At 40.5% G+C, this 26,613-nt stretch overlaps 2 protein-coding genes across 3 annotated transcripts; one reads left to right on the top strand and one right to left on the bottom strand.

The window, feature by feature from the left end:
- Positions 1-1,052: 1,052 nt before the first annotated feature.
- LOC144209094 (sodium/potassium/calcium exchanger 1-like) lies at positions 1,053-6,740 on the top strand. Of its 2 annotated transcripts, XM_077735303.1 has the most exons (10): positions 1,053-1,189; positions 1,738-2,839; positions 3,164-3,229; positions 3,312-3,420; positions 3,485-3,565; positions 3,813-3,901; positions 4,023-4,235; positions 4,297-4,386; positions 4,653-4,819; positions 4,916-6,740. In XM_077735303.1, exons 2-10 carry the CDS (start codon positions 1,886-1,888, stop codon positions 5,163-5,165), a joined length of 2,019 nt encoding a protein of 672 aa, XP_077591429.1. In that variant the 5' UTR covers positions 1,053-1,189; positions 1,738-1,885; the 3' UTR covers positions 5,166-6,740. The 2 variants fall into 2 exon arrangements, with proteins under 2 accessions (XP_077591429.1, XP_077591438.1); XM_077735312.1 differs by lacking the exon at positions 3,485-3,565.
- Positions 5,235-25,797, bottom strand: LOC144209088 (C-myc promoter-binding protein-like). The gene is given in 29 exon segments (XM_077735289.1): positions 5,235-7,014; positions 7,341-7,405; positions 7,499-7,661; positions 7,902-8,010; positions 8,098-8,694; positions 8,797-8,888; positions 9,089-9,287; positions 9,363-10,120; positions 10,433-10,537; positions 10,679-10,801; positions 11,793-11,940; positions 12,016-12,144; positions 12,234-12,440; positions 12,521-12,653; positions 12,749-12,882; positions 14,324-14,341; positions 14,549-14,694; positions 14,979-15,197; positions 15,793-15,893; positions 16,595-16,770; positions 16,925-17,069; positions 17,148-17,206; positions 17,321-17,387; positions 17,474-17,712; positions 18,519-18,688; positions 18,762-18,831; positions 18,907-19,153; positions 20,048-20,379; positions 25,574-25,797. Coding segments are annotated over 28 exon segments (5,064 nt in total). The 5' UTR covers positions 20,356-20,379; positions 25,574-25,797; the 3' UTR covers positions 5,235-6,877.
- Between the last annotated feature and the right edge of the window lie 816 nt (positions 25,798-26,613).

Here is a 26,613-nt window from a genome sequence, read left to right as displayed (position 1 = left end):
GTAACAAATTAAGACAATCGTTCCTTAATCATTCTATCACGAGTTACTAAATGTTTTAAAATAGAACTGTGTGCAACAATATAAAATATATGTTAAATGTTTTAAATTTAAAATTAATTTTAGTTCTTAATGACTGTAAAATTTTGGAATGATCTTACCTATCATATCAGGAAATTAAAATTGTAATATATTTATCATTATGTATCAGTAGTTGAGTATCAGGGTGGGCCGGGGGAGCGAGTGGTCCTCATAGCTCTGGGATTCTAGGTTCAAATCCAGGTCATGTCCATCTGTGTGGAGTTTGCATGTTCTACCAGGCCTGCGTGGGTTTCCTCCGGGTACTCCGGTTTCCTCCCACATTGCAAAAACATGTATGGTAGGCTGATTGGTTACTCTACATTGTCCTTAGGTATGGGTGTGAGAGTGCATGGTTGCCCGTCTCCTTGTACCCTGCGATTGGCTGGCCACCAATTCAGGGTGTCCTCCCGCCTGTGCCGTTGCACTGCTCTTCCTTACGCTGCTCATTTCCATCATCTGCATCGTTTCCTGTAAATGGAAGTTTGACAAGGTTTTGGGTTTCATCATGCTGCTGCTTTATGCCATCTTTGTGGCTCTCAGAATGATGCTGCACTTTTGCCACCCTTAAATTGCCAAACGGGATTCAAATGTTGACACTCAACTATATGTATTTTTTTTAATCTGGCATTTAGACACATTAGTTCAATAATATTCTGTTGTGACTTCCGTCACTTTAATTCCTGTAACAGAATGCATGAATAAAATACATTTAATGAGTGCTGCCTGATGAAATATTGGAATACCATCTAACAAACAACCTTCAAAAATATTTGACTGTATAGTTGTGGATGTTAATGCTGTCTATTGGACAATTTATACAATTAATTTTGTTGTAACGTGGACGTTTCTAGAACAATTTACACTAGAAGGTATTTAAGATGGAAGTATAGAAGATGTTGTATAGAAGTGAGCAGCGACAAAGTGAGAGTGAGACAATACGGTATACTTAATCCTCTTAAAGCCTGCAGGTATTAGCTATTATGCTGATCCATTGTGAAGACATGCCCTGCGTCCTACATAACCCATTGGCCAGGTCGTGTACTTTTGCATGCCTCAATTAACCCAGCCTTATTATCAAATATTTCTGCTTTTTCCGACACGGCAGAATTTGGTAAGTTTTTATTTCATCATTTATTCAGTACCAAAAGACTTTCTTTCTTTTCTTTCTTTTTGTCAACTGTCTACTCCGAGTTGGCAGAGGAGCTTTACTCAGTGGCTGTTTACCTTATGGTTTAAAATGCATTACTGTTGTCATGTTTGAAAAATTTCAGATTTGCTGTTAATATTGCAGTCTTGTATGACAGTTTAGATATTTGGTCATACAATTATGGATGAACACACATAAAAATGCTTATTTCTTATTATTCGGGGGGATTATTGAATGATTATAGTTTATGTTCAGAACCTCAAGAACTCAAACATTCTCCTTAAAATGTAGTCATTGGCCAAAATGTGGGAACTTTTTTGAGGCCCACAAAGATAAGCTGATTTATTTGTCACAGGAAAGGCCCAGTTTTGTCTTTAGGGGGGACACCTCATCGTTATTACAAATAATTAAATCCAAAGTAAGGCCTATAATGATTTTTCAAAGTCCTAATCACCAAACTCCAGTCCCTAAAAGTACCTTATACTATTTTTTTGTATTCTTTTGCACTTTAGATGGCTCGGTGAGGTGATATGAAATGAAAGACGCCAAGAAAATTTGGGATCCGGTCAACCCCAGTCATTTGGGGGATAACTGCAGTGTCCTACTGTCCCTTATTGCATCTTAATCTACCCTAAAATACAACATCTGTACTTCTTCCGAATGATGTATTGCCTGAGAAGAAAGCGACTTCAGTTGAGGAGAGTCATATTTCTCCTGGCCGGGGTCTTCCTCTGCACAGTTTACCAGCTGTCCATCAACACGGGGCGATATGAATCATTGCCCTCGCCTCCGATTGGAGATGCTTTCGCAGAAGGCTCAGCTGCATGGGTGGAAGAGGTCACAGCCGAAAGTCGGGAGAAATCAAAAAACCGAACGACAACCCCAATCCCTTTAAACTCAACGGCCGATGTCAGCACCCCCACACCCCCAGCGGCCACCACAAACAGAACTAAAGTGCATTGCATCTGTGTCCCTCCCCATGAGGATGGCCCCCTCACTCCGTCTCCTCCTGGTGATGGTCCTCACATCAAGGGCGAGTACCCTAAAGACATATTCTCAGTGGAGGAGCGCAGACAGGGCTGGGTTTTCTTGCACATCTTCGGCATGGTTTATATGTTTGTGTCCCTGGCCATCGTGTGCGATGAATTCTTCGTCCCCGCGCTGGGGGTCATCATAGACAAGTTGGAGATATCGGACGACGTGGCGGGAGCCACGTTCATGGCGGCGGGAGGATCTGCCCCAGAACTTTTCACCTCTTTGATCGGGGTCTTCATAGCTCACAGCAACGTGGGAATTGGGACTATTGTGGGCTCTGCGGTTTTCAACATTCTCTTTGTGATTGGGATGTGCGCTCTGTTTTCCCGAGAGGTTCTTCATCTCACATGGTGGCCTCTTTTTAGAGATGTTTCCTTCTACATAGTAGGACTGATCTTGCTTATTATCTTTTTCCTGGATAATGTCATCATGTGGTGGGAGAGTGTGACACTGCTGGCTACCTATTCATTCTACGTTATCTTTATGAAATTTAACGCCCAAATAGAACACGTGGTCAAGATGCAGCTTTACAAACACAAAAGCATCGTCAGAATCATTACAGAGGAGGAGCCGGTAGTGGTAGGTTTTATATTGTATGGTCATACTTGAGTACTATGAAAATGGGGAAAGTATTTTTTTGGTTAAAACCCATATATAAATAAATGAAAATAGTGGCCCCGGTGTGCAAAGAGTACACAAAAAACAACTACCGTATTCTGCGAACTATAAGTAGCATATTTTTTGCATAGTTTGTATCCTATAACTTATTTATATAAGCTATACGACAGAACATAAGCTGTTGAATAAATGAAAATATATATATATTTATATATGTATATAGGTGCAAATTTTTATTATGCCACCATCATTTGAAGTACCCACTAATATTTTTTCTGCAAACAGATTGCAACCACTAGTGATAGTCAAGATATTGCCCCTCCTATTCCGGAAGATAAAAACCGATTAAAGGTAATACTTAAAATAGCATTCTGCCCTTGTTTGTGCCAGTTTTCTGCATATTCATCAACTGACCTGAATGATTTTGTCCCAGTTGAAGCCGTCTCTTCAACGTGGAGGAAGTTCAGCATCCTTGCACAACAGCACCATGAGAAACACCATTTTCCAACTGATGATTCACACGTTGGATCCCCTGGGAGAAGGTGAATGCAACTCTGACATTGACTGTGTGATGATGTCGATTTAGTAATGCTAGCTCACTTGCAGGGAAATTCAAGGAGAAGGCTGAAAGTCTGAATAATGTAGTAAGACGAAAGGCTGAAGGTGAAATTGCAGCAAAGAGTGAAGGTAACCAAAACGTGAAGGTCATGACACAAAATTGTCTGACAAAGATTTAACTTAGATAAATGGCAGTGATATTTAACAGTGGAATTTGATCTAGCAAGACTAGGTATGAATAAATGGTCAGATTTTAGTGCAATTGAAAGCGACCAGATTGGACGACCATTAGCGTCAACGGCAGAAAATGAACCTAAATATATTTTTAAAACTGTCTGAATGATATTTAGGAATGTGTGTGTGATTTTATTGTTAGATGGCCAAAATGGGCAGGTGCCAGGAAAAGAGGACGAAGCTGTTCCAGCTGGTGAAAATGAAAATAAGGAACCACCGGAAGACAAGAAGGTACACCTCACTGGGCCCAGAAATTAATCTTTGCTATCTTTCTATTTAGGGTGAATGGGGAACATGAAGCTTATTTCAGGCTTGACACTTTTTTTCTATCATATGTCTTTTTAAAACATAGGAGGACCAACCTGGAGAGTCGGACGGTTCAGGCAGTGATGAAGATGATAGTGATGAAGATGACAGTGATGATGACTCTAGTGAAGATGAGGATGATGAGGAGGAGCCTCTTTCTTTGGAGTGGCCCGAAACCACACGGAAACAAGCAACGTATCTTTTCCTATTGCCCATTGTCTTCCCTCTGTGGCTGAGCGTCCCCGATGTCCGCAAACAGGTGACATGGCAAACAAAACAAAAAAAGGATACAGTAAATGACTTTGCTTTTTTTTCAATAGAAATCAAGAAAATTCTTTGCTGTCACCTTCCTGGGTTCCATTTTGTGGATTGGGGTCTTTTCTTACCTCATGGTGTGGTGGGCCCATCAGGTTAGCAACTGTAGAAAAACAGGACACTTCATTAGGTACACTTCATGGCCACTGAACCTTTGGAGTATTGCAATAACAGTAAATATAATTTCACATTTTCATCTTTTCAAAACACAAGACAAATTCAACTATCAGAAAGTCCAAATGCCTTTGAACATTTTACATGATTTGAATGACCACAAATCCACACTACCATTAAGATGAAGTTACCTCAAAACCATTTTCCAGTCCGTTATTGCTGTAAAAGCTACGACTTTTCCACACAGGTGGGCGAGACTATCGGCATCTCTGAGGAGATTATGGGCCTGACTATCCTGGCTGCGGGGACCTCCATCCCTGACCTCATAACCAGCGTGATCGTGGCCCGCAAAGGACTCGGGGACATGGCCGTGTCCAGCTCAGTGGGCAGCAATATTTTTGACATTACAGTGGGGTGAGTTTCCTCGATTTGGGGATTTCCACCTTCAACTCTATGGGAATACACACTTGCATCGATTTGAATTCACACACAATTGTCTTTGTTCGAAAGTCTGCCGCTGCCATGGCTCCTGTTCTCCATGCTCCACGGCTTGGTTCCAGTGGCGGTCAGCAGCAATGGCCTCTTCTGTGCCATCGTGCTACTCTTCCTCATGCTCCTCTTCGTCATCATCTCCATCGCATCGTGCAAGTGGAAGATGAACAAAACGTTGGGTTTCGCCATGTTTCTACTCTACTTTTTCTTCCTGGTGATCAGTGTCATGTTGGAGGATCGCATCATCGTCTGTCCCGTTTCCATCTGACAGCGATACTGAACATTGCGGGTGCCTGCGGGACGCTGTGGACTAAAAAGCAGATATTAATAGGCTAAATGTTTGAATAAGTGTGTTTTATTAAGAAACACAAATAACTGTTCCACTACTTTTTACATAGTGTCATATAAATTAGAGTCCATCTTACAAATGGTGAACAGCAAAAATACAGTAGTCCACCCTGACTGACACATTGTGTAGACATCAAATGGTGAGTTTTCTTTGTAACAGTAGCGAAGGCTAATGTACACGCTTTGAAACAAGGTTGATCCCAAGCAAGATGACAGCATGGATGTGTGTGGAAGTGCATCACTGTACAAAGAGAAGTTTGTTTGTCAGCTTTTAGAGGAACACAGTGACACTAGGTGAGGTTGGCTCAAATTAGGCCACTGATATTGTCTCAAACATTAAGCCTTGCGCAGAAAAATCCACTTTGTGCAACAACAAAACCTTTTTTTTTACCTTCACCCTTGCCTCCTTTGAAGCTATTTATGGCAATAGACACTATCAATGGCAGGGAATCAGGTTAATGAAGAAGCACTTCTCTTTCTTTGTTTTTAACTGAAATTAAATCTGCAAAATACATACAATTTCACTTCGCCAATATTGCAAGGTTAAAGAAATAAGTTGTAATTAAAACAAATGAAATATTCAATTTTTTTTAAGTTTTCACATAATTTGATTGTACTTTACTAAGGGAATGTATCCTTGGTGGTCCCATATAACACATCTTTATACAAGAAATCTCGCTTTAAAAAAAGGTATTGCTTTAAAAATATTAACCAAAGTATAACTTTTGGGTTCTTTTGGTACATTGTAAAAAAAAGAAAAAGGAAACAAATCAATCCACAAATAAAATTGAGCAATCTATTTAGCGCTCTCTTCTTTATATAGAAAAGCTGTATTCTGTATTATCATTATTTGTTTTTTTAATTAACATGTAATTTAGTGTCCTAAGATATTAAAGTGTGTACATAATGAGTAGGAATGTATATTTGCTTTTGGTAAAGCTGTTTGTGTTAGACATAAAAACATCATAACATTACATTTTGTTAAAGAGGAACTTAACTCTTTTCTCTTTTTTTTTTAAAAGAATACAATGAATGTTCCAGAAATAATCCAAACACAGCACTTTCATTAATATTGTGTTTGCGGAACAAGAATTAAACAGGATAATTATTCAACCTGGCAAACTAGTCATCAACCTCAGATGAAAAAGTGCCAGTGAATGGTAATTAAAAAAAAATTTAAGACCATATTCCTTTTTGAGTTATTTAAACAATATGCTGTGTGTACTCAAAATATAGTTTTAAAAAATTGGGTTTAGTTTACTTTTAAGTAGCCCAGTTAAAACCAGCAACTCTTTGTATGCTGGGCCAATGCTAAGTTTGACAAAGTGCTTTAAAAACAAAAAACAAAAAAAAACACAGTTTGTTCTTTATACTCAGACTCTCAACATGGGTCACCAGGACCGTAATCAATGCTAGGATATTATGTGAAGTTATTGTTGCTAAAAAGTGGATTGGTATAATTTTGTGAACTTGTTTCTATTGTGACTGAGTGCTTGGCACCTCCTGACGCTGAACAGTGAAGAGATGTCATCATGGCAGTCGTATTTGCATCAGGAGTCGTATTCCCGTTGTGCTTGACGACCTGGTCCTGAGTCTTCAGATCCCATCCCCCAAAACCACATCATGTCCCATTCACAAACTGGGTTCCCCAAAAGTCTTCCTGCATTCCATCACACCTGCTCCAGGGGGGCGGTCACAGTTGTGTGTCAGTTTGACCTGACTTGGGGTGAGGCGGTCATAGGCCAGCTTGTATTCCCGGTCAAATGCATCTGCAATGATACAAGCATTAACTTCCATTTTGGACGGAAGAGATTGTGGTCAACATGTCTGGCAGCCGATGAGCTAATAATTCCCTTGTGGTCAAAAGAACAACGTGACCTAAAATGATTATAGTCACATCTAGAACTAGCATTATTACACAAGACAAACTAATTCTGTATAAATGTCATGGACACTTAGCCAACTTCATAATGTCCGGAAACCTTTCAATTGTTAGTCATTCACTGTCCAAAAAGCTTTGTTAACAAACATGGCGACCAAAAATGTGTCTAAAAGGTTAATCAAATAGGATGTTTTTTTTTTTTTTGAAACTCACTGATATTGATGTTGTTCTTGCCCAAAGACACCAAAGTGAGGAATAACAAATCTCTGTACAAACTCCTATAACAAAAAAAAAAAACACAAAATAAAATACATTTGAATAGGTACAATCCTTTTTACTGTGTATTCAAAAATAAATGTGCTCCTCCTCACCTCTGTCTTTTAAAACCCAGCTCAGGCCCCAGCAGCTGAAGGATTTGGCTCATGGGCTGATAAATATCACTCTTTTTGATGCTCCTGACCAAACTTTGTAGCAGCTCTACAGTGAAGAGCTGGCCTTCCTCACACAGGCCGGAGCGAATCAAAGAGTTGGCGCCTGTGACCAAAATGGAGATCACATTCAGCCTAATCAAAGACTCATTTGTCAACATAACTGCAAATCTAAAACTCAAACTAATGCGGCAATAAAAACAGAGAGTCCTAAATTCAATTACAGTATGCACGACAAGGCCAGTACTCTAACGTATGACCTCATTTACTTGCTGTATGACTAAGAAAATGTTACACTAATCAAATCCTTGGAAAGACAGTTGATACAAATGATTTCCTAACTTACAATGCGTATTCCAGAGGACATAACAAGGGTTGACTTTGTCTTGGTGCAACTTCAGATTGTCCCACATAATCCTCACCAGCACCTGCTTGCTGTCCTCAGAGGAAATAGCCTGCAAGCATAATGAAACATAGTCAGCCTTTCATATCTTGGATGATGACATTTTTTTTACTTTAAATAAATAACACGTTTCACTGACCTGATCTCCACGGCGACAGTGTTGGGAGGCCAGGATGAGAGCTGGAAGATGACTAGGCAGCTCCAGCCTCTTGAAGAACCACACCAGGTTCCAAAAGACAATTGGGTGCTGGTCCACAACTCCAGTCGAGTAGATGGCCTGATCCCCTTCATTAACCAGAAGGCTCTCCAATTCCTTCCAAAGAACCAGAGGGCTCAGGTACGGCACCGTCACTGGCGGAGACATCCCAGCATTCCTCGGGGTGGTTGAGTCTGGCTCAGACATTTCGGCTGCTCCGGGGTCGAGTGACGCAGATAAGCCATCCGCAGTAACGGCAATCGACTCTTGGGGAGATCTGAGAGAAGACACGGTGGCTCAGATTAAAAGAGGCCAACGGGATTAAAGTGCACGGGGGCGGGCGGGCTGCAATTCAACAACTTGCCTGCGGGGAGGTCGCAGATCTCTGAGCTCCACGTTTAGGAAAGGCAGGAAGGCTGAGCCGCAAAAGGGACACGTGCTATTGAGGTTGGAGTCGTTGGCCGTCCAGCCGGCCATGATCTCCTCGTCGTACACAAGAGAGTCGCAGGTCTTGCAAAGGGAGCAGCTGGACATCATCACCTGAAAAAACAAATTCGGGACCAAACGTGAAGCTCCCGGGCAAGGCAGAATACAATGCTACTATATGCAAATATGTACAGCTACACATATCGACCCAGTCACCTCCATGGTGTAACTTGGAGAAGGCTTGAAGCGGTTTATGTCAGGAGAGGAATCTGGAGTGTGAGGACTTCGAGAAGGAACTGTCAAGCCACCTGGACAAAATAATGCATTCACAAGTTACAGTCTCTGAATGGCTCAGTGACTATCATTTGATCATCCAGGAGTTGTCATTAAGTCGAATAATTCAGGTAGCCCTCGTTTGGTACACATTGAAGGAACTACATGTAGCCCACGACAAACAGGACTTTGACCCCCCTCCCTGACATAGAGCATAGATCACCGGGGCACAAACCTGAGAAGGAGTTGTGTCGGAAGACCCTGTCGGGAGAGCCGAGGCTGGTGGGCTGGGGGTGTCCCGCTACGGGACTCCTCCACAGTCGCGTCGTGCCGGCGTGCTGTGGCGACACGAAGCAGTCCCCGTCGAGACAGAGGTCATTTTCACAGTCGGCGTCTCCCGAGGTGAGCGAGGAAATGCTGACGCGATCGCAGTCCTGCCAGTGAGATCCAAAGGAAAAATGGGGTCAATAGTGAAAATGAAGGTTGTAGAGCATTTTGCCAGCACTGACCTGTGTTAATGAGGTTTGAGAGGACAGGCGGGAGTAGAGGCGACTCGCCTTCTCAGCAACGCCCTTCCCCGCTAAGAGGACGCTGCTCTTAAAGCTGTCTAGGCTGGGTGTAAAAAGGGAATCCATCGAGAAGGACGAGGCGGAGGGGCTTGGGGATGATGGTAACACCAAGGAAGACGGCCTTTCTCTGCCTTTGTTACACATGCCGTGAGGGAGAGACGGCGACGTTCGCAGCCGCTCTCTAGATTTGACCGGTAACGGGAGGTGGGTGTTGGAACGGAGCAGCCGGTGAGGTCGGGTCGGTTGAGTAGAGGGGCTCGGTAAATTCTGCTTCTCCATGTTTGCTTTGCAGCTCCTTGTAGGGCTGTTGGCATTGTTCATGTACATTTCAATCTCCTCGGCGAGCTCGCGGCGAGGACTTGGTGTCCTTTCGTTCCCGTTCTTGTGTTCTTGTGCCGTGGCCATCTGCGACAGTGGGTCAAAGCCTGCCTCCACATTAGTTGGACCCAGAGCCTCACCGCTGCAGCTCCTCTTCGGGCTCTTTTCTACGTCCAGTTCTCTTTCGTCGTCCTCGAGCCTGTTCACTTTGTCAGCAACAAGTCTAAGTTGCTTTCCGCACGTGACCTGAGGGACGGCGATCCTCGGCGCTACTGATACGACCGACAGGTCCAGAGACTTTGGTCGCTCTGTTTGGGTCTGAGGTCCACATAGCATTGTGTCACTAAATGAAGAACTGGAAACCAGGCTCCCCGAATGACCTGGAATAAAATTGTCATTGGCAACCAATGAGTTAAACGAGTGTCCTATAAAGAGCTAAACACATATATCAATCTACTAAAGCTGGCCTGACTCCCAATGTTTTTTGTAAGTGGGATGCAAGACAAATCCAATCGCAATGATCCGGTTGCATAATACACTCATCCATCATCATGGTGTGGCTTTCAATAAAGAAGACATTACTGTACACCCATACTGGAACATTTGCTTCGCATGCAGTCAGTTAGTGATTTACTCAGTAATAATGGGGAGTGGGTGTGTGTTATTTAAAAAAAGGTCAGTCATAAACTTACTCTGAAGCTTTATCCCTTTGTCCGCCAACAATGAAAGGTTTTCGCTCTCTCTGCAGCACATCTCTTCCTTGGACAAGGAATCGTAGCCTTGGTCTGACTGGCCTCCTGAAAGGATATGTTGAATAAATGGTGCTCAGATTTTTCATGTTGCTAACAAACTGAACTAAAGTGGTCCGCAGAATTTATTTTAAAAAACTGCAGATGGACTTTCATTGAGTAGCAGTAGTAATCATTGAACCCGCCTACCTGTGCTAAAGCCGTCATCACTGGAGTCCATTTTATTGAAGTCAGTATCGATGGAGGTACGCTCTGCAGAGTCATTAGCGCTGTCCAAACTGCCATGGCTGACTGTGTCAAGATCACTACCATCTGAAAGGAAAGAACAGACATAACAAGGGTCAGTACTGATTGCCTCAACATCTTTTGTAAAATGCTAAAAAATCCAAGTAAACTCATTGTTGTGAATGATGACTGCCCTCCCCCCAGTCCAAATAGTTTAGATGTCAATTTCTGTAATGCAAGCCGCTGCGTTAACCTTGTCTAAATACTTCATATTAGAACAGCCCTGAGCATTCTTAGATGTCTTTTTTTCCAATTTTGCTCTTCTTCCACTCCTCTCTCATGCATTTAAATGTTCCTCAATAATTCTGCTTATACGAGATCAAGTCTTAATAATGTTACCATCCTATTGATGTGAAATGGCCATTAACAATAATGAACGAAACTATGAATGACTGCCAATGAAAAAACAATCTTAAAATAAATCAACAACTCTAAAAAACATTATAAGCATCCTGTTGGGAGAGCTTGTTATTATTCTGCAAAAAAAATTACCACTTCGTACAAACATCAGCCAGAGAGTGATTTGTGGTATTGTTCTGACAGGGTCTCAAACAATGCAAACATAAAAATGAATGATTGGGGGGAATTTGGAATGTAAATCATTTGTTGGGAAACACACTTAGTTAAATAAATTTAAAAGTGAAGAGAACATTGCTCCCCCAAGATCGATGTGATTTGTACATTATTGTAATTTATTTATTTATTTTATCTATGGGAAGGCAGAAATTTTGACAGTGAATTCTTTATCAAAACTGTCTGCAACAAAGTGGGAGTCTGAACACATATACGAGTAGTACGAGCCACAATAAACTGTATAGCATTTTTTTTTCATTTTAAAAAGGGAGTAGTGTGGGCTATCTCCCCTGCAACTAAAGCAGTTTATAACTTAAGTACTCATGAAATCGAATAGTGCTGCCAACTCATCGACCGTAACATTAAGCACAACATTTATTGATCATGGGGGGGGGGGTTGTTAGAGTGTAGTGAGTGCAGCTGGGTAAAATGCCACACTTTATACCTGACAATTGTGTTTCTCTGGTAGGCGGCAAAGTTTGTTTTTTCCCTGCTTTCTTGAATTGGCCAACACCAAGTACCACATTTCTCAGCTTCCCCCACAAAAAGAATCCTCCTCTGGTGGTGGACGGCCATGTGCTCTCCAAAACGGCCTGTGGAAAGAAAGTACACGATGACTTTTGGCAAGAAAGCAAACTTTGCAAGACTCCATGGATTTGCAGACAAACCTTGTTGTAGTAACCGTAGGTGATGGCATTGGGTTGAATTCCAGCCTTCTTCATCTCAAATAGGACCTTCACAGCCAGGACTGGTTGGCTGTACTGACCACACAGTTGCAGCAAAACGCGATAGCATACCTAAAGCAAAAACACAAATTCCCATTGAATGAAACATGAAGTCTAAAACCTAAACACTTCTGTTAAAAAATAATGCCTGTTTATGCTACCTCATCAGGAGCCTGCAGCTTCTTGTCTTGCATCCTCCTCAGCACATCATAAGCGGTGCGCAGTGCCCGCACTTTAGAGGGACACCAATCGACAAAAGCAGGCAGACAAATGAACCAGAGGCCAAAACAGTGACGTAGCAGACACTTGGACCACATCTGAGGCATAGCCGAATAAGTCCGCGCCATCCTTTGAGCGAATTTAATTTCCTGGAAAACAGAAACAAATAAATGAAGCTGTGATGAATTTGTTTTCATACACATCTGTGAGAGATGGCACAGCTAAGGACCTGTTTGGAGCGTCGAAAGATGGCCGTCGGGCTGGCTGGACTGCAGTGACGTGAAGTTGTGCCTCCCGTGGGAGGATTCGAACCGTTGGGTGGTTCCAGAAGTTCAGAGTTTAGTACTGGAAATCCCAAGTAGCTGTACAAAGACATGGGAATTAGTTGACTTTTTCGCCTTGATGAACCAAAGACCTGAGCACTAAGTAAAGTAAAAAGATATAATTGTAACAGTACCTGTAGCACAGAGGGTGTTCTTCCCCTCCTGGCAGCAGAGGCAGCTCTGGAGGGTTGACAAAAACTGTGTGCTCACTTCGATGCGATTCGTCCAGTTCGATTAGTCTGGCGTCATCTGGCTTTTCACTATCAATCTACGAGAGAAACAAAATGCAAAACATGACATCACTATAAAACGTGAAGCATCACTCTTGAAATTAAATGGTATGGACAGACAAGATTACATTACAAGCCCACAATGCAGTTGTGTTTGCAGTGTTGTGTAGTGATAGGAGACTAAAATCTCTGTTCAGAAAATGAAAGCCCTTGGTTTATTTGAGTAGTTTCACTTGGGCTACACCAAATTAGAAATATTAAGGAGACTGAATAGCTCCCGGGTGGTTCTGTGTCAAAGGCTTTTTTTCCACTTGGTCGAGTGGATGATTCAGAATGGCAACTTTCTCTGAGCCGCTCTAGCCTTGTTTCGATTCTGCTCTTTTGTTTCTTCCGCTTGTTGCCTTCCTCTTACACCCCAGAGGTCTTTCTCAACCGCACATGGCGTCGTCAACATCAGCAAGAGGCAGTTGACGAGGAATCAACGCTTCCACTTCTCAATACTAACCACAGTGACCATTCATAGAGGACAAGAGTGTGATTTCCTGATTGCAATAATTTGCAAGCGCAAACTTTTTTTTTCTAGCTAAGAAAGGAGGATGTTTTGTTATTGGTATTTCAAAACATGTACAAAGCAGCTTCCAATGTGGAGTCATACACAGAGTGCAAGTTGACCCATATACGGAGGTGTCTGCCAATAGTTTTTCAACATATATGAAATTCTTCTTTCTATAAAGATGATAATCTTTCAAATCATTTGTCAGAACTGAAAAAAATAGTCTATACATACACATATACATACACACATGTATGTATGTATATATATATATATATATATATATATATATATATATATATATATATATATATATATATATATATATATATATATATATATATATATATATATATATATATATATATATATATATATATATATATATATATATATATATATATATATATATATATATATATATATATATATATATATATATATACACATACTACATACATATATACACATATACAGATACATATATATATATATAGACATACACTATACATACATATATATGGACACCCATAAACATACACACACAAACACATACACACACACTATTATTTAGAAACTGCATCCTTTTGTGATGTTTTTTTTAATTAACCATAACAGTCACTTGCCCAGAGGTAACTTTCACAATTAATAATGGATATGAATTGACATCAATTAGCAGCCAATATCTGTGTCATCATAGCCTTCACCACTTTGCTAATGGTACTTGTTCAATAATGCATATTTTCTTATACATAAATGAACAGAGCCATCTAGATCCCCTAAAACACACCCCCTCCCCCTCCCCACACACACACACAAACACAATTTAAGGTCAACAGGAGACTTCACATGATGCTATTAGTGCAGGGCAGCGTTAACACTCTGATATGTTTTGACAACAACAACAAAAGCTGTGTTGTGATTACCTTGGCAACTGTGGAGAGCTACCAGGCAGTGGGAGACAATAGGAGAGAAAGAAATAGGCATGTTATACAATATAGAGTACAGGAATGCGAATAAGAACAAGGAACAAGAAAATTCAGCAAATGGGTGGATGCAAGATGTGCAAAGAATAATAGAGCGGTATAAGTTCCTTCGCATAAAAATGATTCATTACTTTTGAAATGAAAAAGATTTGTTGCAACCATTACCTTATCAGCACAATCGTCAAAGAAAGCCAGACTCGCATCTTTGTCACTGACAAAGGAGCATTCCTCAATAAAGCGGCTGAACATTTGGGTTTTTGTCATGAGTGAGTAAAACCTCTGATGTGAGCGGTCTCGGCTTTTCAAAAAGCCTAAAAGCAAAAAGGAAAGAGTGCAAAAAATATTATATAAGAACACGAATGACATGATGAGATTTATTCAAGCGGAGCCTCATTCATCAGGCCGCTTTGTTGATAAAACGTGCTATTTATCAGAACTGGCGCTGAAACCAATTCTCTGCTTGCATAAGAGATCACATGCACATGTCCAGCAATTAGTCATGATATTGTTTTTACTCTTTACCGACATTTAGTGCGTAACTGAAGCCAACATCACAATCTAAAGCACTTTATGGGAAAATCATTTTGCAGCCAACCTTGAATGTCAAAAAGGGAGCTGACATCAGTGGTCTTCTCAGAGGGGGCTTGGGTTATGGGCTGCAAGTAGGAGCGGTAACCTCGGAGGATGGCGGCCATGAAGCGCAGAAAGGTTTCCTGGATCTCCAGCTCCAGAGTTTGGAGACTCTTACCACCGTCAAGCTCACTGTCAACCACTGCGTGCTCCATCTGCGCCTCTTCGAAGCTTAAGTGACCACCTACGTACGAGAAAGCAACAAACCATTTAGCCATTTTGGTAACAATACCAGTCTATTTTGAGATACAGAATGCAGATGAGATTACGGCTTAAAGGATCCTTTATGTAATGTGAAACGCCAGATGTTTTCATTCACAAATCTGAGGGCATGCTTCTGGTTAACTCTTTCTCCGCCATTGACTGCTGGTTCTCCCAATTCAGATGCATTATACTATACGTCTATCGCAAATGTTTTCTTTTTTTCTTAAAATATGAATAAATATTTTTACCCAAGCACTGTGTCTGTATGTATTTGCAAATGTTGTGTGATAACAAGTAGACACCCAAATTGAAGAAGTAGGAGTAGAAAGAATTTCTAACAGACATTGCAAAAGAGCGATGTGACGTGTGGAAAATTAAGTAAGACGACAAACACGCATGGGAATGACTCAGTGTGATTAATTAGGCAGGGACAACAGAAGTGGGCACATTTAAGTATATCCTCAAGGGAGGCACTAAAATTACCCACAGTATTTGGTGACTTGTTGTAATATTCTCTGTTCAAGCCGAGTCGGCAACTACATTTTTGATGAAACTGGATATTGGCCTTGACTCACCCTCCTTGAGCTGCTGATAGAGTTTATTGAGAGAATTCAAAAGATGTTTGCAGGCTCTCCCGGGCAATATTTTCCACGTTAAAGCTTTTTTGTCTTCTTTCCTGCAAGCACAGAGAAATAATTCTATTACACGGGAGAGGAGGACAGGTTGCCAAAGATACTAAGGAGGGAGGCAGATGCTGTCGGATCAGGACTGACAATTTAATAGCTGGATGAGACAACCTTTGATCGGTACGTAAAAGTGATTTAGCATCAGGATATTCTGAATTCCAGCTGCTATTACATAATGGGGGAATTGCTGATAGTGCCAGAATGAGACAGAAATTCTGGTCTTTAAACATTCACAGCCTATGACAGTGATAGACATGAAATATTTGAAGGGAAGGCTGGAAGCAAAATACTGCTCCATGTAGATATTCAAAATCCTCAAGCTTTTTGTACGCACTAAATTCAATATTCTGTTGATGTATGGCGCTGACAGCTTGACTGTCTGGGTACATTGCTTGCTGACGCGCTATATTTATATAGTGAAAAGGGAATGCGTGTGCACATATTATGCGAAAAAGCATGACAATATTAGCAGTTGGCAATGACAACAGTGACCAAGACGATTCGGATTAGAGCCGAAATGGGTAAAACAAGATCGGTTTTACAAAAAAAAATACAAATTATTTACAAAAGTTGCTATACGACATTCACAATTTGAAATGATCAAAAAACATAAAATGAGAAAAACGTATAAGTTGAGTACTACTTCAATCACTCTTTTGCTGAGGTTATGTCAGAAAGATCAGTCACTCACTGGGAAATGGTGTTGGTATCCAAATCCACACAGCTGATGTCAGCCGGGGGCACATACAAGTCAAAGTATCGGGAATCCACACCCACAATAAAAGGACATGGGGCACTGAGTACACCCGCAAGAGCCAGTGGGCACAGAGGGATGTACGGACATGGCCAGTGGAAGGGGAATATCATCTGAAAGGAAGATTTCCATTATTTGTCAAATGTACAGTTACATCAGTGAACAAATCACAACAGCTGCTGAATGAGTGCCAAAAGGTATGCAGAGTTATAAGAGTCGTTTTCTCATGTCTCAATTTTCCATATGCTTGGAGCAGAAAACACTTACAGACACAAGTGCCTCAGTAACACTAGTAAGTACAGCAGGCCGCAGGGAGTGAACCAGGATTTTGTGCTCTGTGACGGCCAACACCAGCAGTGTGGCGGCATTTTTTGGACCCAGATTCAATAGCAATGTGGAGAGACTTCCACCACTTTAGAAGGAGAAAAAAAATAAGGCAATAAGGTATAGAAATCACCATTGAAAGATTATCATTATTATTCTGTTTTACCTGAGAGGCAGTGGAGAGGACACAGGCTGGCTCAGTATCAGACTGTCATGTGGAGAAAGCTTTCAAAAAAGACAACATAAGTCAGGTTACTAACTGAAATTTGTAGTCTTCTTTACCCATTTAAATTTTGCAAAAACATTTTTCTTTCTAAAACTATTCCCATTGATTCTAACCTGTACAAGTATCCGTGGCCTCTGGGTGGAAGGGAATGGCACATTTTGCATGAAGTGAGAGATGTGCCTACACAGACAAAAATCCAGAATTAGAATCAACACAAATATTTTGCCCAAAAATTTAAAAAAATATATGTTTAAATTATGGCTAACTTTTCAATGGGCAGTGCGTGCGGTCCAGAAATGGAATAACGGTAGAGAAAGGTCAGAAAACTCCTGAAGGACTGGAAGAAGGGCCAATGGGAGAGGAGACAGATGCTCTTGTTGCTGTAAACACTTCTAGTTCCGCCTGGTCCGAGATCAGAGCTAAGTAGGCCGAGTTGTGACAGCTGGCGTTCAGACAGGTTCTCCTCCGAATAGGACTCGTAGAACTGAATCGCCGCTCCGTACACCTTAAGGCCGACACGCAGACATGTTTACTACAGCCATGCTTTATGGCAAAAACGTCAACAAGGTAACACAAATAATGTTTGTAACAACTATGCAAGCATCAAAACAGTTTAACAAGAGATTGTAAACAAACACATTGAAACTTGGTCCTTTCCCGCAAATACATTAGAATTTTTTCCAGGCATGTGGTATCTCGGAGGCTTGCTGCTCGCAGTATGGTGGCACTGAACAAGTAGTGAGCAGTGAGGCATTAAGGAATGAGGTATCCATTATTCACAAGATGAGCTGCAAATTTTCCTTTTATGCCGCATTGCTCTCAAAGTCAAAACAGTCGTTTAATATTCCAAACACAGTCCTTAGACCATTTTAGAATCCAGTCGGAGCTGAAAGATTGTCAGGATTGTGTGTTATTCTTGGAAATCTGACTTCACGAACAAACAAATCCCTGTGGGGTACTACAGTATTGAATGTGTGATTAAAGCAGACATGGTGCGGTTTCTCACAATTTGAAACAGTTCCCAGGTGTCCTCAAAACATGCCTGTGCCATAAAAAACGCCCATGACTCAGATTTCGACAGAACTAGGCTGTTTTGCCTTCAACTCAGCTAACTGCCCCCTGTCCTATTTACAATTGGACCATTGGGGAGTACAGTTGGGTGATAAGTAGTTCACTGTCATTGATGGCGATGGGCATCTTGTCCAGTTTTAACACTGACAGGCAGGAACTGATTACTCAAATGGATTGAATGGTATTGAAACAAGATAATTAATTGCAACAATCTTGTAGAAAACAACTGTTGCACGTTACCTTTTCTGCTGAAGCTCCCGTGAGGACAAACGTGGAAAAAACGGGAAGGGCTTGTTTGGTGTGTGCAGGCCAGCACTCAATTGTTGCCCCCATGGGCAAACAGAACATAGGCACAGACTCAGGCAAGGGAAAGGACTCATAGTCCTCTTCGGGGTACCTGCACAGCAGACCTGTAACAAATACCTTGACATTTAGAATGCCACTGCATGTGCATTTGAATGAAAACAAATGGTTACATTGTACCTGCTTTGCATGCAATAGTGTTCGCTTTTGCCAGAGATTTTTTGTAACACAGGTAGATAGATGATCCCCACTGGAGAAGACAAAAGAGACGGGTCAATAACAAGTTATCATTTGGATAACCAACATGTAAGATTGCGATCCTCACCATACTGCTGTTGAGGTTCCTGTCCACTTTGCAAAATGTGTGGGGGGGCGCCTCCCCCTTGCCGGGCACAATGATGCAGACATCTGTGACAGCCAATGAGGTGTGGGGTTGGTTTTTGGGAGCGCGACGGTACGTGATGTAGATACGCTGAGATGACGAGCTGCTTATGTTGGCAGGGCGTCCGGAGGGTGTGGTCTGCACAATGTGACATCCTGGCTTCAGCTTTTCTTTCCACTCATACAAAACCCTGAAAACATTAGGATTTCAGGCTTGTCACCAAAAGTTGGAAAAGGACTATAATTGGTCATTAATCTGGCACTCACATTCATAAGAGTCACATTTTGGGTCGTATAAATGGTCTACGTAAGCCATAATGTGAAATACACATAAAACTGGATGTCAGTTCTTTGTTAATCTCTTTTTGTATTTTTTGTAAATTATTAAAAATAGTTACTTCAGTATACATTATTTGAAATGAAATAATCAGCTTTTAAATTAAAAGACATGCTATTTTCCCCCCAAAAATAAGACGCCACCCTTCCTAAGCAACCAAATTCAAAGCATCACCATATTTGGTAGAGTGGGAACTCGGTCATCGTCCCCTGAAAGCTAACTAGGCTAATCCAATATGGTGAAATTCCTTTCTTTCATTCCAAAATGTAATCAGTGCTTCAGTTTCATTTTATAAACATTACAATTTGTTATATTTTATAGGGTTTGAAGTTATTTGGAACACAAACAAACGCAGAACTGAATACACAAGTTCCATCTTCAATGGATTTCATGTACTGGCAGAAATAAGAGAATATTTAACTCATTAATTTTTCTAATGTGTTCACTGCCAGCCCATGTCAACACCTCAATATTATTTATTTATTTAGAGTATCTGTTTAGGTAATTGGTAAAAGAATTCCATCTGCTATCGATGGCAACAAGTGAGTTAAACAAGTGCCTTAACAAGGAGACGAATGAGTATCAGCATTCCAGATCAGATGTGTCTTTCAATGATAACATATCCCCATACGTTCGGCCATTGAGTGCAATTCAGATGTATTTAAGAGCAGATTAATGTGACCCAAGGCCGAGAAGTGATTAGTGATGCCGATGGGGAAAGGGTCAGCGACGAAGGATTAGCGCTTACCCAAGATCTGTCAACGGAGGCTTATCTCGGCCTCGCTTGAAGCACAGGAAAATCTGCGGCCCCCTGAGGCTGGCTCCATTGAGCTCCGCCGAAAGACCCGAGGGAGTGCTCTCCACGCAGGTGAAGCCGGGGGGTACCTCTTCGCCGAGAGAGCGGATCACTACGGCGACGTCGGTGATGGGCGCTTTGGGTTTGATGGATTTTGGAGCGGTATCATCAAAATGCAGGTCCTCTTCTAAAAGCTTGGAGGAGTCTGTGAGGCCTGCGACCACAAAGTAGTCGGCGACACGGGGCACTTTATCCTCCATCTTTGCCCATTCCCAAAGTCTGGACTAGAATGGAGAGAAGGAAGAGAGCCTCTATGAATTTTAATCACTTGCCTGGGAGCAGCATAACAGAGAGAGGAAAGTGATGTCGCATTTCAGCGGCTTGCAGAGAGCATCACGTGAAAGTCCAACGCATGCATGATACAGTCAATGCAGAAATGTAAAACAGACATAACAAGTTCATATCTTACTTGGGAAATAACATAACGATAATGAGAGCATCTGGAAAGCATTTGGCTCTTTTCAGAAATATGAGGAAACCTTGAAACTGGCGACCTTACTCTCTACCGTGACTGATTATGTAATGCAAAACATATGCTTTTTGTGCAGAATCCAATGGACAAAAGGAAGTGAAGAGGCAACCTTGCTTGAGGGAGCGATAAGCAAGATAACTTATTTGGGCACATTTGGACACACTTAACCAAATTTGATGTGTGAAAAAGCAGCCAACCTCTTTTGTTATCACCAAGCATGACTCTTTGGCAGCCCGTAGCGCTATGCGCCCATTTGATTTCTCTCAGCATGTTCACTAGAGCAGTGTTTCCCAACCACTGTGCCGCGGCACACTGGTGTGCCGTGAGCAATGGTCAGGTGTGCCGTGGGAAATTGCAAGAAGTCATACAATGTGATATTGAGAGAGAAAAAATAATATGAATATAAGGAGATTAAAATGGAACTATTGCAAGGTTCAAATCAAAATATGATGGACGTTAAATTGTAGATTATACTATTATTTTAATTCAAGTTGTGAAACAGTAATTTTGTTGCTTATTTTTCTCTAAGTCGAAACGGAAGTTGTCTGGTTTCTAGCGCATCAACTTTTGCCGACGTAAAATCTGTGTGAGCACAATTTTTTTTGCGGAATATTAGGAGATTTAAGTAATATTTAGAGAAAAATCATAAAATGATGCAATCAATAACTTTACTTGGTTATTTGCATCATTCAAACTGGAAGTTGTTCAGGGTCCACAGGCCAAATTTCCGTGACATTAGGTCATTGTGAAAAATTAGATTTTGGAATAATTTTGGATTTCTGCTGATAAAACTTCGATGAGAATAACTATTATAAATATAGGCGACAAAGATTTTCAGATGGTGGTGTCCCTTGAGATTTTTTTCAATGCAAAAAGTGTGCCACGGCTCAAAAAGGTAGGGATACACTGCACTAGAGGACCCATGAACACAGATTGCCTCAACCTCGTGATTAGAAACATCAAGTCATTTTTATCAGCACTTTTTTTTAAAGCTAATCAAAGTTGGACAAAGTACAGATTGTCATGGTTTGACATCATATTGTTGAAGAAGTCAGTGAAGATATAATCAATATTTTGGCTGCCATTGACTACACTAGACCTCCAGTCCATTTTGACTAAAGGGTCGCTCCTTTCCCTTCTGGCATTGGACATCTAGCTCCATCACTGGCATTGGAAGATAAGCATTTACATGCAGGCCCTCCCAGTTTAAATCAATTGGACATCTATTGTTCTCAATGACAGGCAATGAGTTAATCGCAAAAGTTTTATGATTTGTTTTTAAAGATTTATTTTACATTAAAAAACAATAACTGAAAACAAATGACCAGCAGATGTCTGTATTTATTTAAAAAGTTTACCGGTTTTATGTTTTATTATTCGAAACTTATATATGATATTATCCCTGCGATCGGGTAGCCACCGATTCAGCCCCAAAGACCATTGGGATAGGCTCCAGCACCCCCTGTCTGTCACCCAAGTGAGGATGGCCAGTTCAGAAAATGAATGAAAGAATATATATATATATTTATATTTTATTTATTATATTGATATTATGGTAATTGGGGGCAATAGCCAAAATGTTTTTGTCTGATTTTATTTGTTCATAATTATTATTTTACTATATTTGCAACACATCATATAAAACCAATGTGAAACCATTGTTTGTTTGAAAATTGCATTGAAATGTGAACTATGTTGTTTTAGGGGGTTCATTGGGTTCTCTTGGGTGTTGAGTTGTTTCACTGGTTAACCATTATGACTCAGCAAGAAACAATTACTGTAGTGCTTTGCAACTCAACAATTATGTAACTTAAAAAAACAATCTACTCTGTGTGTGGGATGAATAAAAAACTTTTTTTTTTGCTAAGAGTAGTGATGGATGTCAACCAGGCTCTGATTATTGTTTCAAAAAAACAATAGACATTTGTCCTGAACAGACCTAAGAAATGTTTCTGAAAGCTGAAAAGCAAACTAAGATGAAGCAGGACGACTGAAGCCAAGATTTTTTTTAACCTCTAAAGTAGGTTAAGGCTGAGGTGTTATGAACTCGACAAGCATGGTGCCAGGGATTAAATCAAAAGTCAGCAGAAATTGATTTAGAGGCCTTAAATGAGGAGATAATAAGAGAATGACAGCCTTGGGGGGAGAAATAAATGGAGGGTGTCGGTTGTGGCATCTTAATGCTTCACGGATTTACCAGCAGGCCTCGGACAGATGGTGTTCAAGTAGAAGCCATGATGTCAAAGCAGTCCACTTGACTTTAAACGCTATGCTTCAGTTACACGTGCGCTGCACCTTTTCAAGCGCACACTTTATGAAATGAGAGTTTTTCCAGGGAGCACGTATTCTTATGAAGAGCTTAAAGTAGTGTGTTTACCCATTTTTTTGTGACTAACCAACCCACCCCCCTCTGTTTTGAAGTTGCGCCATGAAAGTACATGTGGAACCGGAACAAAGCCATTGCTGATTTTTCATTCAGCATTTTTCTTGTACTTGAGCGGATTTCCTTCAGCAAAACAACTTCCTTAATCTCATCCCTTATTGTTGTTGATGATGAGTCAATGTTGGTAATACCACTTGAGACATCCTGTTCCCAAAGGTTCAACTCTAGCCGCAAAGGGGAAGCAAAACTCACAACATACAGTACAGCTGTTCAAGGAATTGCCAACCTGTTATGACTGAATTGTGGTTTAATTATGATCCTTTCTTTGGGAATAGTTTAAAATGATTAAAAAAATAATTAATCTATATACTTCTGTTTATTTTTTGTACAAATTGATTGTGCATTTATACCTTTTCTTTATCACGCAAGGATTTTGTCTATAATTCATTAAAAAAAAAGATCGATTTTTGAGACTAGATTGGTTGTGGTTTCAGTTTTACACGAGATCTCCTGAGAAGGCCAAACTTATCTGCTATTACAGATGTTACCGATATAGTTCATGCACCTGACTTGGTGATTCAATTTCCACTCTGAGACAATGTGGAATGTTTTCCCAACTCCAAATTCGTATTAATATAATAAAGAAGTAATATGATCATAACTCAAAATGGATACGTAAACAATCAGTCCCATAAATATTTGTAAATAAGCAAATTCACAGCATTGGAGCTCAATCACCTGAAGGAATTGCAACACATTTAAAAAAAAGTACCCTAAATGAGATTATCACTTTCTAAAATGTGATTGTATAAATATTTTTAAGTCAATCAAAGCCTGATTCACTAAACTTTGGACTTTGGGTGATTTTAATTTCTTCTTCTCCCCCTTCACATTTATCTTTTTAGCAAATAAAATGCATGCTTTAATGGATTCAGGTCAAGTTATTGATTTGGCCCCACTGTTTTACTATGTTGGATTTAAAAACTGGTTCGTTTTTCAGTTTTCTGTAAGGGCATTGGCCATTTGTCTAATGACTTTTGAAGTATTGGCCTGAATTAGCACTCAATACCTAAAACACATTTAGTGTTCATGTCAGAAGTGGCATCAATTATTACAAGAGATCTAGTTTCATTGGCCGCCATACATCCACATTTCTACACTACCACCATCGCGCTCCACAGATGAGATGGTGGATCTTTGGATCTGGACCAGCTCATTCCTTTCATACTCATTCCATTATTTTAGAGTTGATCTGTTGTTTCATCCATTCATAAGCTTGTGTTCTATAAGAGTACAGGCTCTTTCCGATGCTTCTTGGTGAATTCTAATCTGACCTTCCTGTTTTTTTTGGACTTACCAGTGACTTGCATCACACTATGTTGCTTTTTAAGAATGTATCAAACTCTTGACTTGGCAAATCTAATGTTTTTGCCGTCTCCCTGATGGGTCGTATTTTGATTTTTAAGCCTAATTGTGGCTTGCTTCACCGGAGATTGACAGTTCTTTGGACTTCATATTCACAATGATCTCACCAGATTCCAAATGAACATAACACAGTTTGCATGTTCTCACTGGCCGGGTCTGCGTGGGATTTCTCTGTAGTGGCCATTTGGGTTTTCTCCAACCTCCCAAAAACATGCAGGGAAGGCTGGTTAAATACTCTCACGTCCCCATAGTTATGAGTGCAAGTGGCCACCCATTCGGGTGCAATTCTACTCTTCACACAAGTTAATTCCACCACCTACAAAAATATAGAATATTTGGAACACACCCTCAACATGACACAAACAGTTTTGTAGATTTTTTTTAGATTATTTTAACTCCTTGAGTGCCAGTGATAGAGATGTTACTGGCAGGCCAATGATCATGTTTCATTCTCACTTGACTGCAACAGATGTCCAATCCATTTGAACTGAATCCACTTGAGATGAATTGGACATTTTTTTGCCGTCAATGTCTACATACGAGTCAAGAGCATTCAAAGGATGTGAAAGGCTTTCCCTCAAAGCATCCCTGTGGCGTTGGGATGACTGTTTGGAGTTAAGGGCCTGTTGGCAGCAAATGGGGAGAGAGAAAAAAAGAAGGAGAAGGAGGGGAAGGCAGGAAAACAGCACATTTCACTTGACATCTGTTCTCTCTTAAGCCACCAACCCAACCCTCGTCGTCAACACACCATTTTCCATTTAAAAATGGAGCTGCAATGAAGAATCGGAGACCAAAATGGTTGGGATTAGAAGATCAAATGCAGAGAATAGGCGAACGCACTAGGGTAAAAGATGATTTTTGAGCCGAATGAGTCCATCGTAAGAGGAAAATGTACAACGGATGAGATGAAACGAGCTACGACTCCCATCAGCATCACCGAGCGTTCACCGTACACAACAACACGCGGATGTGCTTTTATGCAATCTAGAAGGGCCGTAAGCAATGATCGCCATCATTATAAACCGGGACTAGTGTCTGTATATACATACATTTAAAAAAACAATGCAATCTTATGCAAACATCAATCCAAGCGGAAAGCTTCGTGGTATTCATTTCATTAAAATAACACGCTACTCACATTTCAAGACGAGCGGCGATAAAGAGACCCAAAAAAATCTTCAATCAAGATGTCTGTCGACGCCAAATGACTGTTGTTTTTATTTTGGCGTTTAGTCCTGCAAATGTCCGAATGGGAAAATAGAAAAGAATGTTAAAAAGATGAGAGAATTTCACAGCTGGCTTGTGAACGCCTTGTTTCGGCGTTCGTATTCCTGAGCGGCGCTTTATCCAAACCTGAGCGTGTCACGTGACTCATTACACATTTCAATGATGTCAGTCTGACGTTTGGGGCGACCAGGAAGCACAAGGACGCAAAAGTGGTCAAATCGCTTGAAAAAGGAAAACAAAAGGGGAAAAAACGAAAGAAAATAAGATATTGTTGAGTTGATGTTGTTTCTTGGCCGTGAAGATAACACTTACATACCACAATGACACTTTTAAATGAATTAAATTGAATTGCCAATAAACCCCTCATCTAAAAGGAAACTATTTGACTCATTAACATTTTATGCAAGTAGTAGGTTGCCATTGACGTTCAATCCATCTTGGCCATTCTTATCTTTAATAAATATATTTTATAATTGAATGCATTTATTAGAAATACACTGACTTGTGTACTAAATGTTAAGATTGTGGCCATATTTTTTTATAATTATCAACAAGAGTAGCCTCTGCACATCTTTGGAACAAACAAACAACGATAACAAAATTCCAACCTCACCTTGAGATCTCTTTTGTTTGTTATATTTGCACCAAACACTGTAAATAATACATACAAGTCCACTTGATCCACTGTTGATATAATTTAGTTTGTTTTCATTACTCTACCGCCATCCTGTGGACATATGTCTCAACTACTAATTTGACGCAGAAAATTTAGGAGTACTCGTAGTAATCTCATTTTAGTAGACTTATCCTCAAATCAATATGCAGTGGTCAAGAAAATATTTATTATGGAAAAAAACATGGAGGTTGAATATATAAATTATGTCAGTGATTATGTAAAAGGATGTGAAAATTCAAATCTAATACTAATTCTAATATTGTGTCTTGATTGCA

The sequence above is a fragment of the Stigmatopora nigra genome, chromosome 2, assembly GCF_051989575.1.
Source record: "Stigmatopora nigra isolate UIUO_SnigA chromosome 2, RoL_Snig_1.1, whole genome shotgun sequence".
NCBI classification, from domain to species: Eukaryota; Metazoa; Chordata; class Actinopteri; order Syngnathiformes; family Syngnathidae; genus Stigmatopora; species Stigmatopora nigra.
Note: the sequence above shows the minus strand (reverse complement) of the source record. Positions and strands in the feature narration are given on the sequence as shown.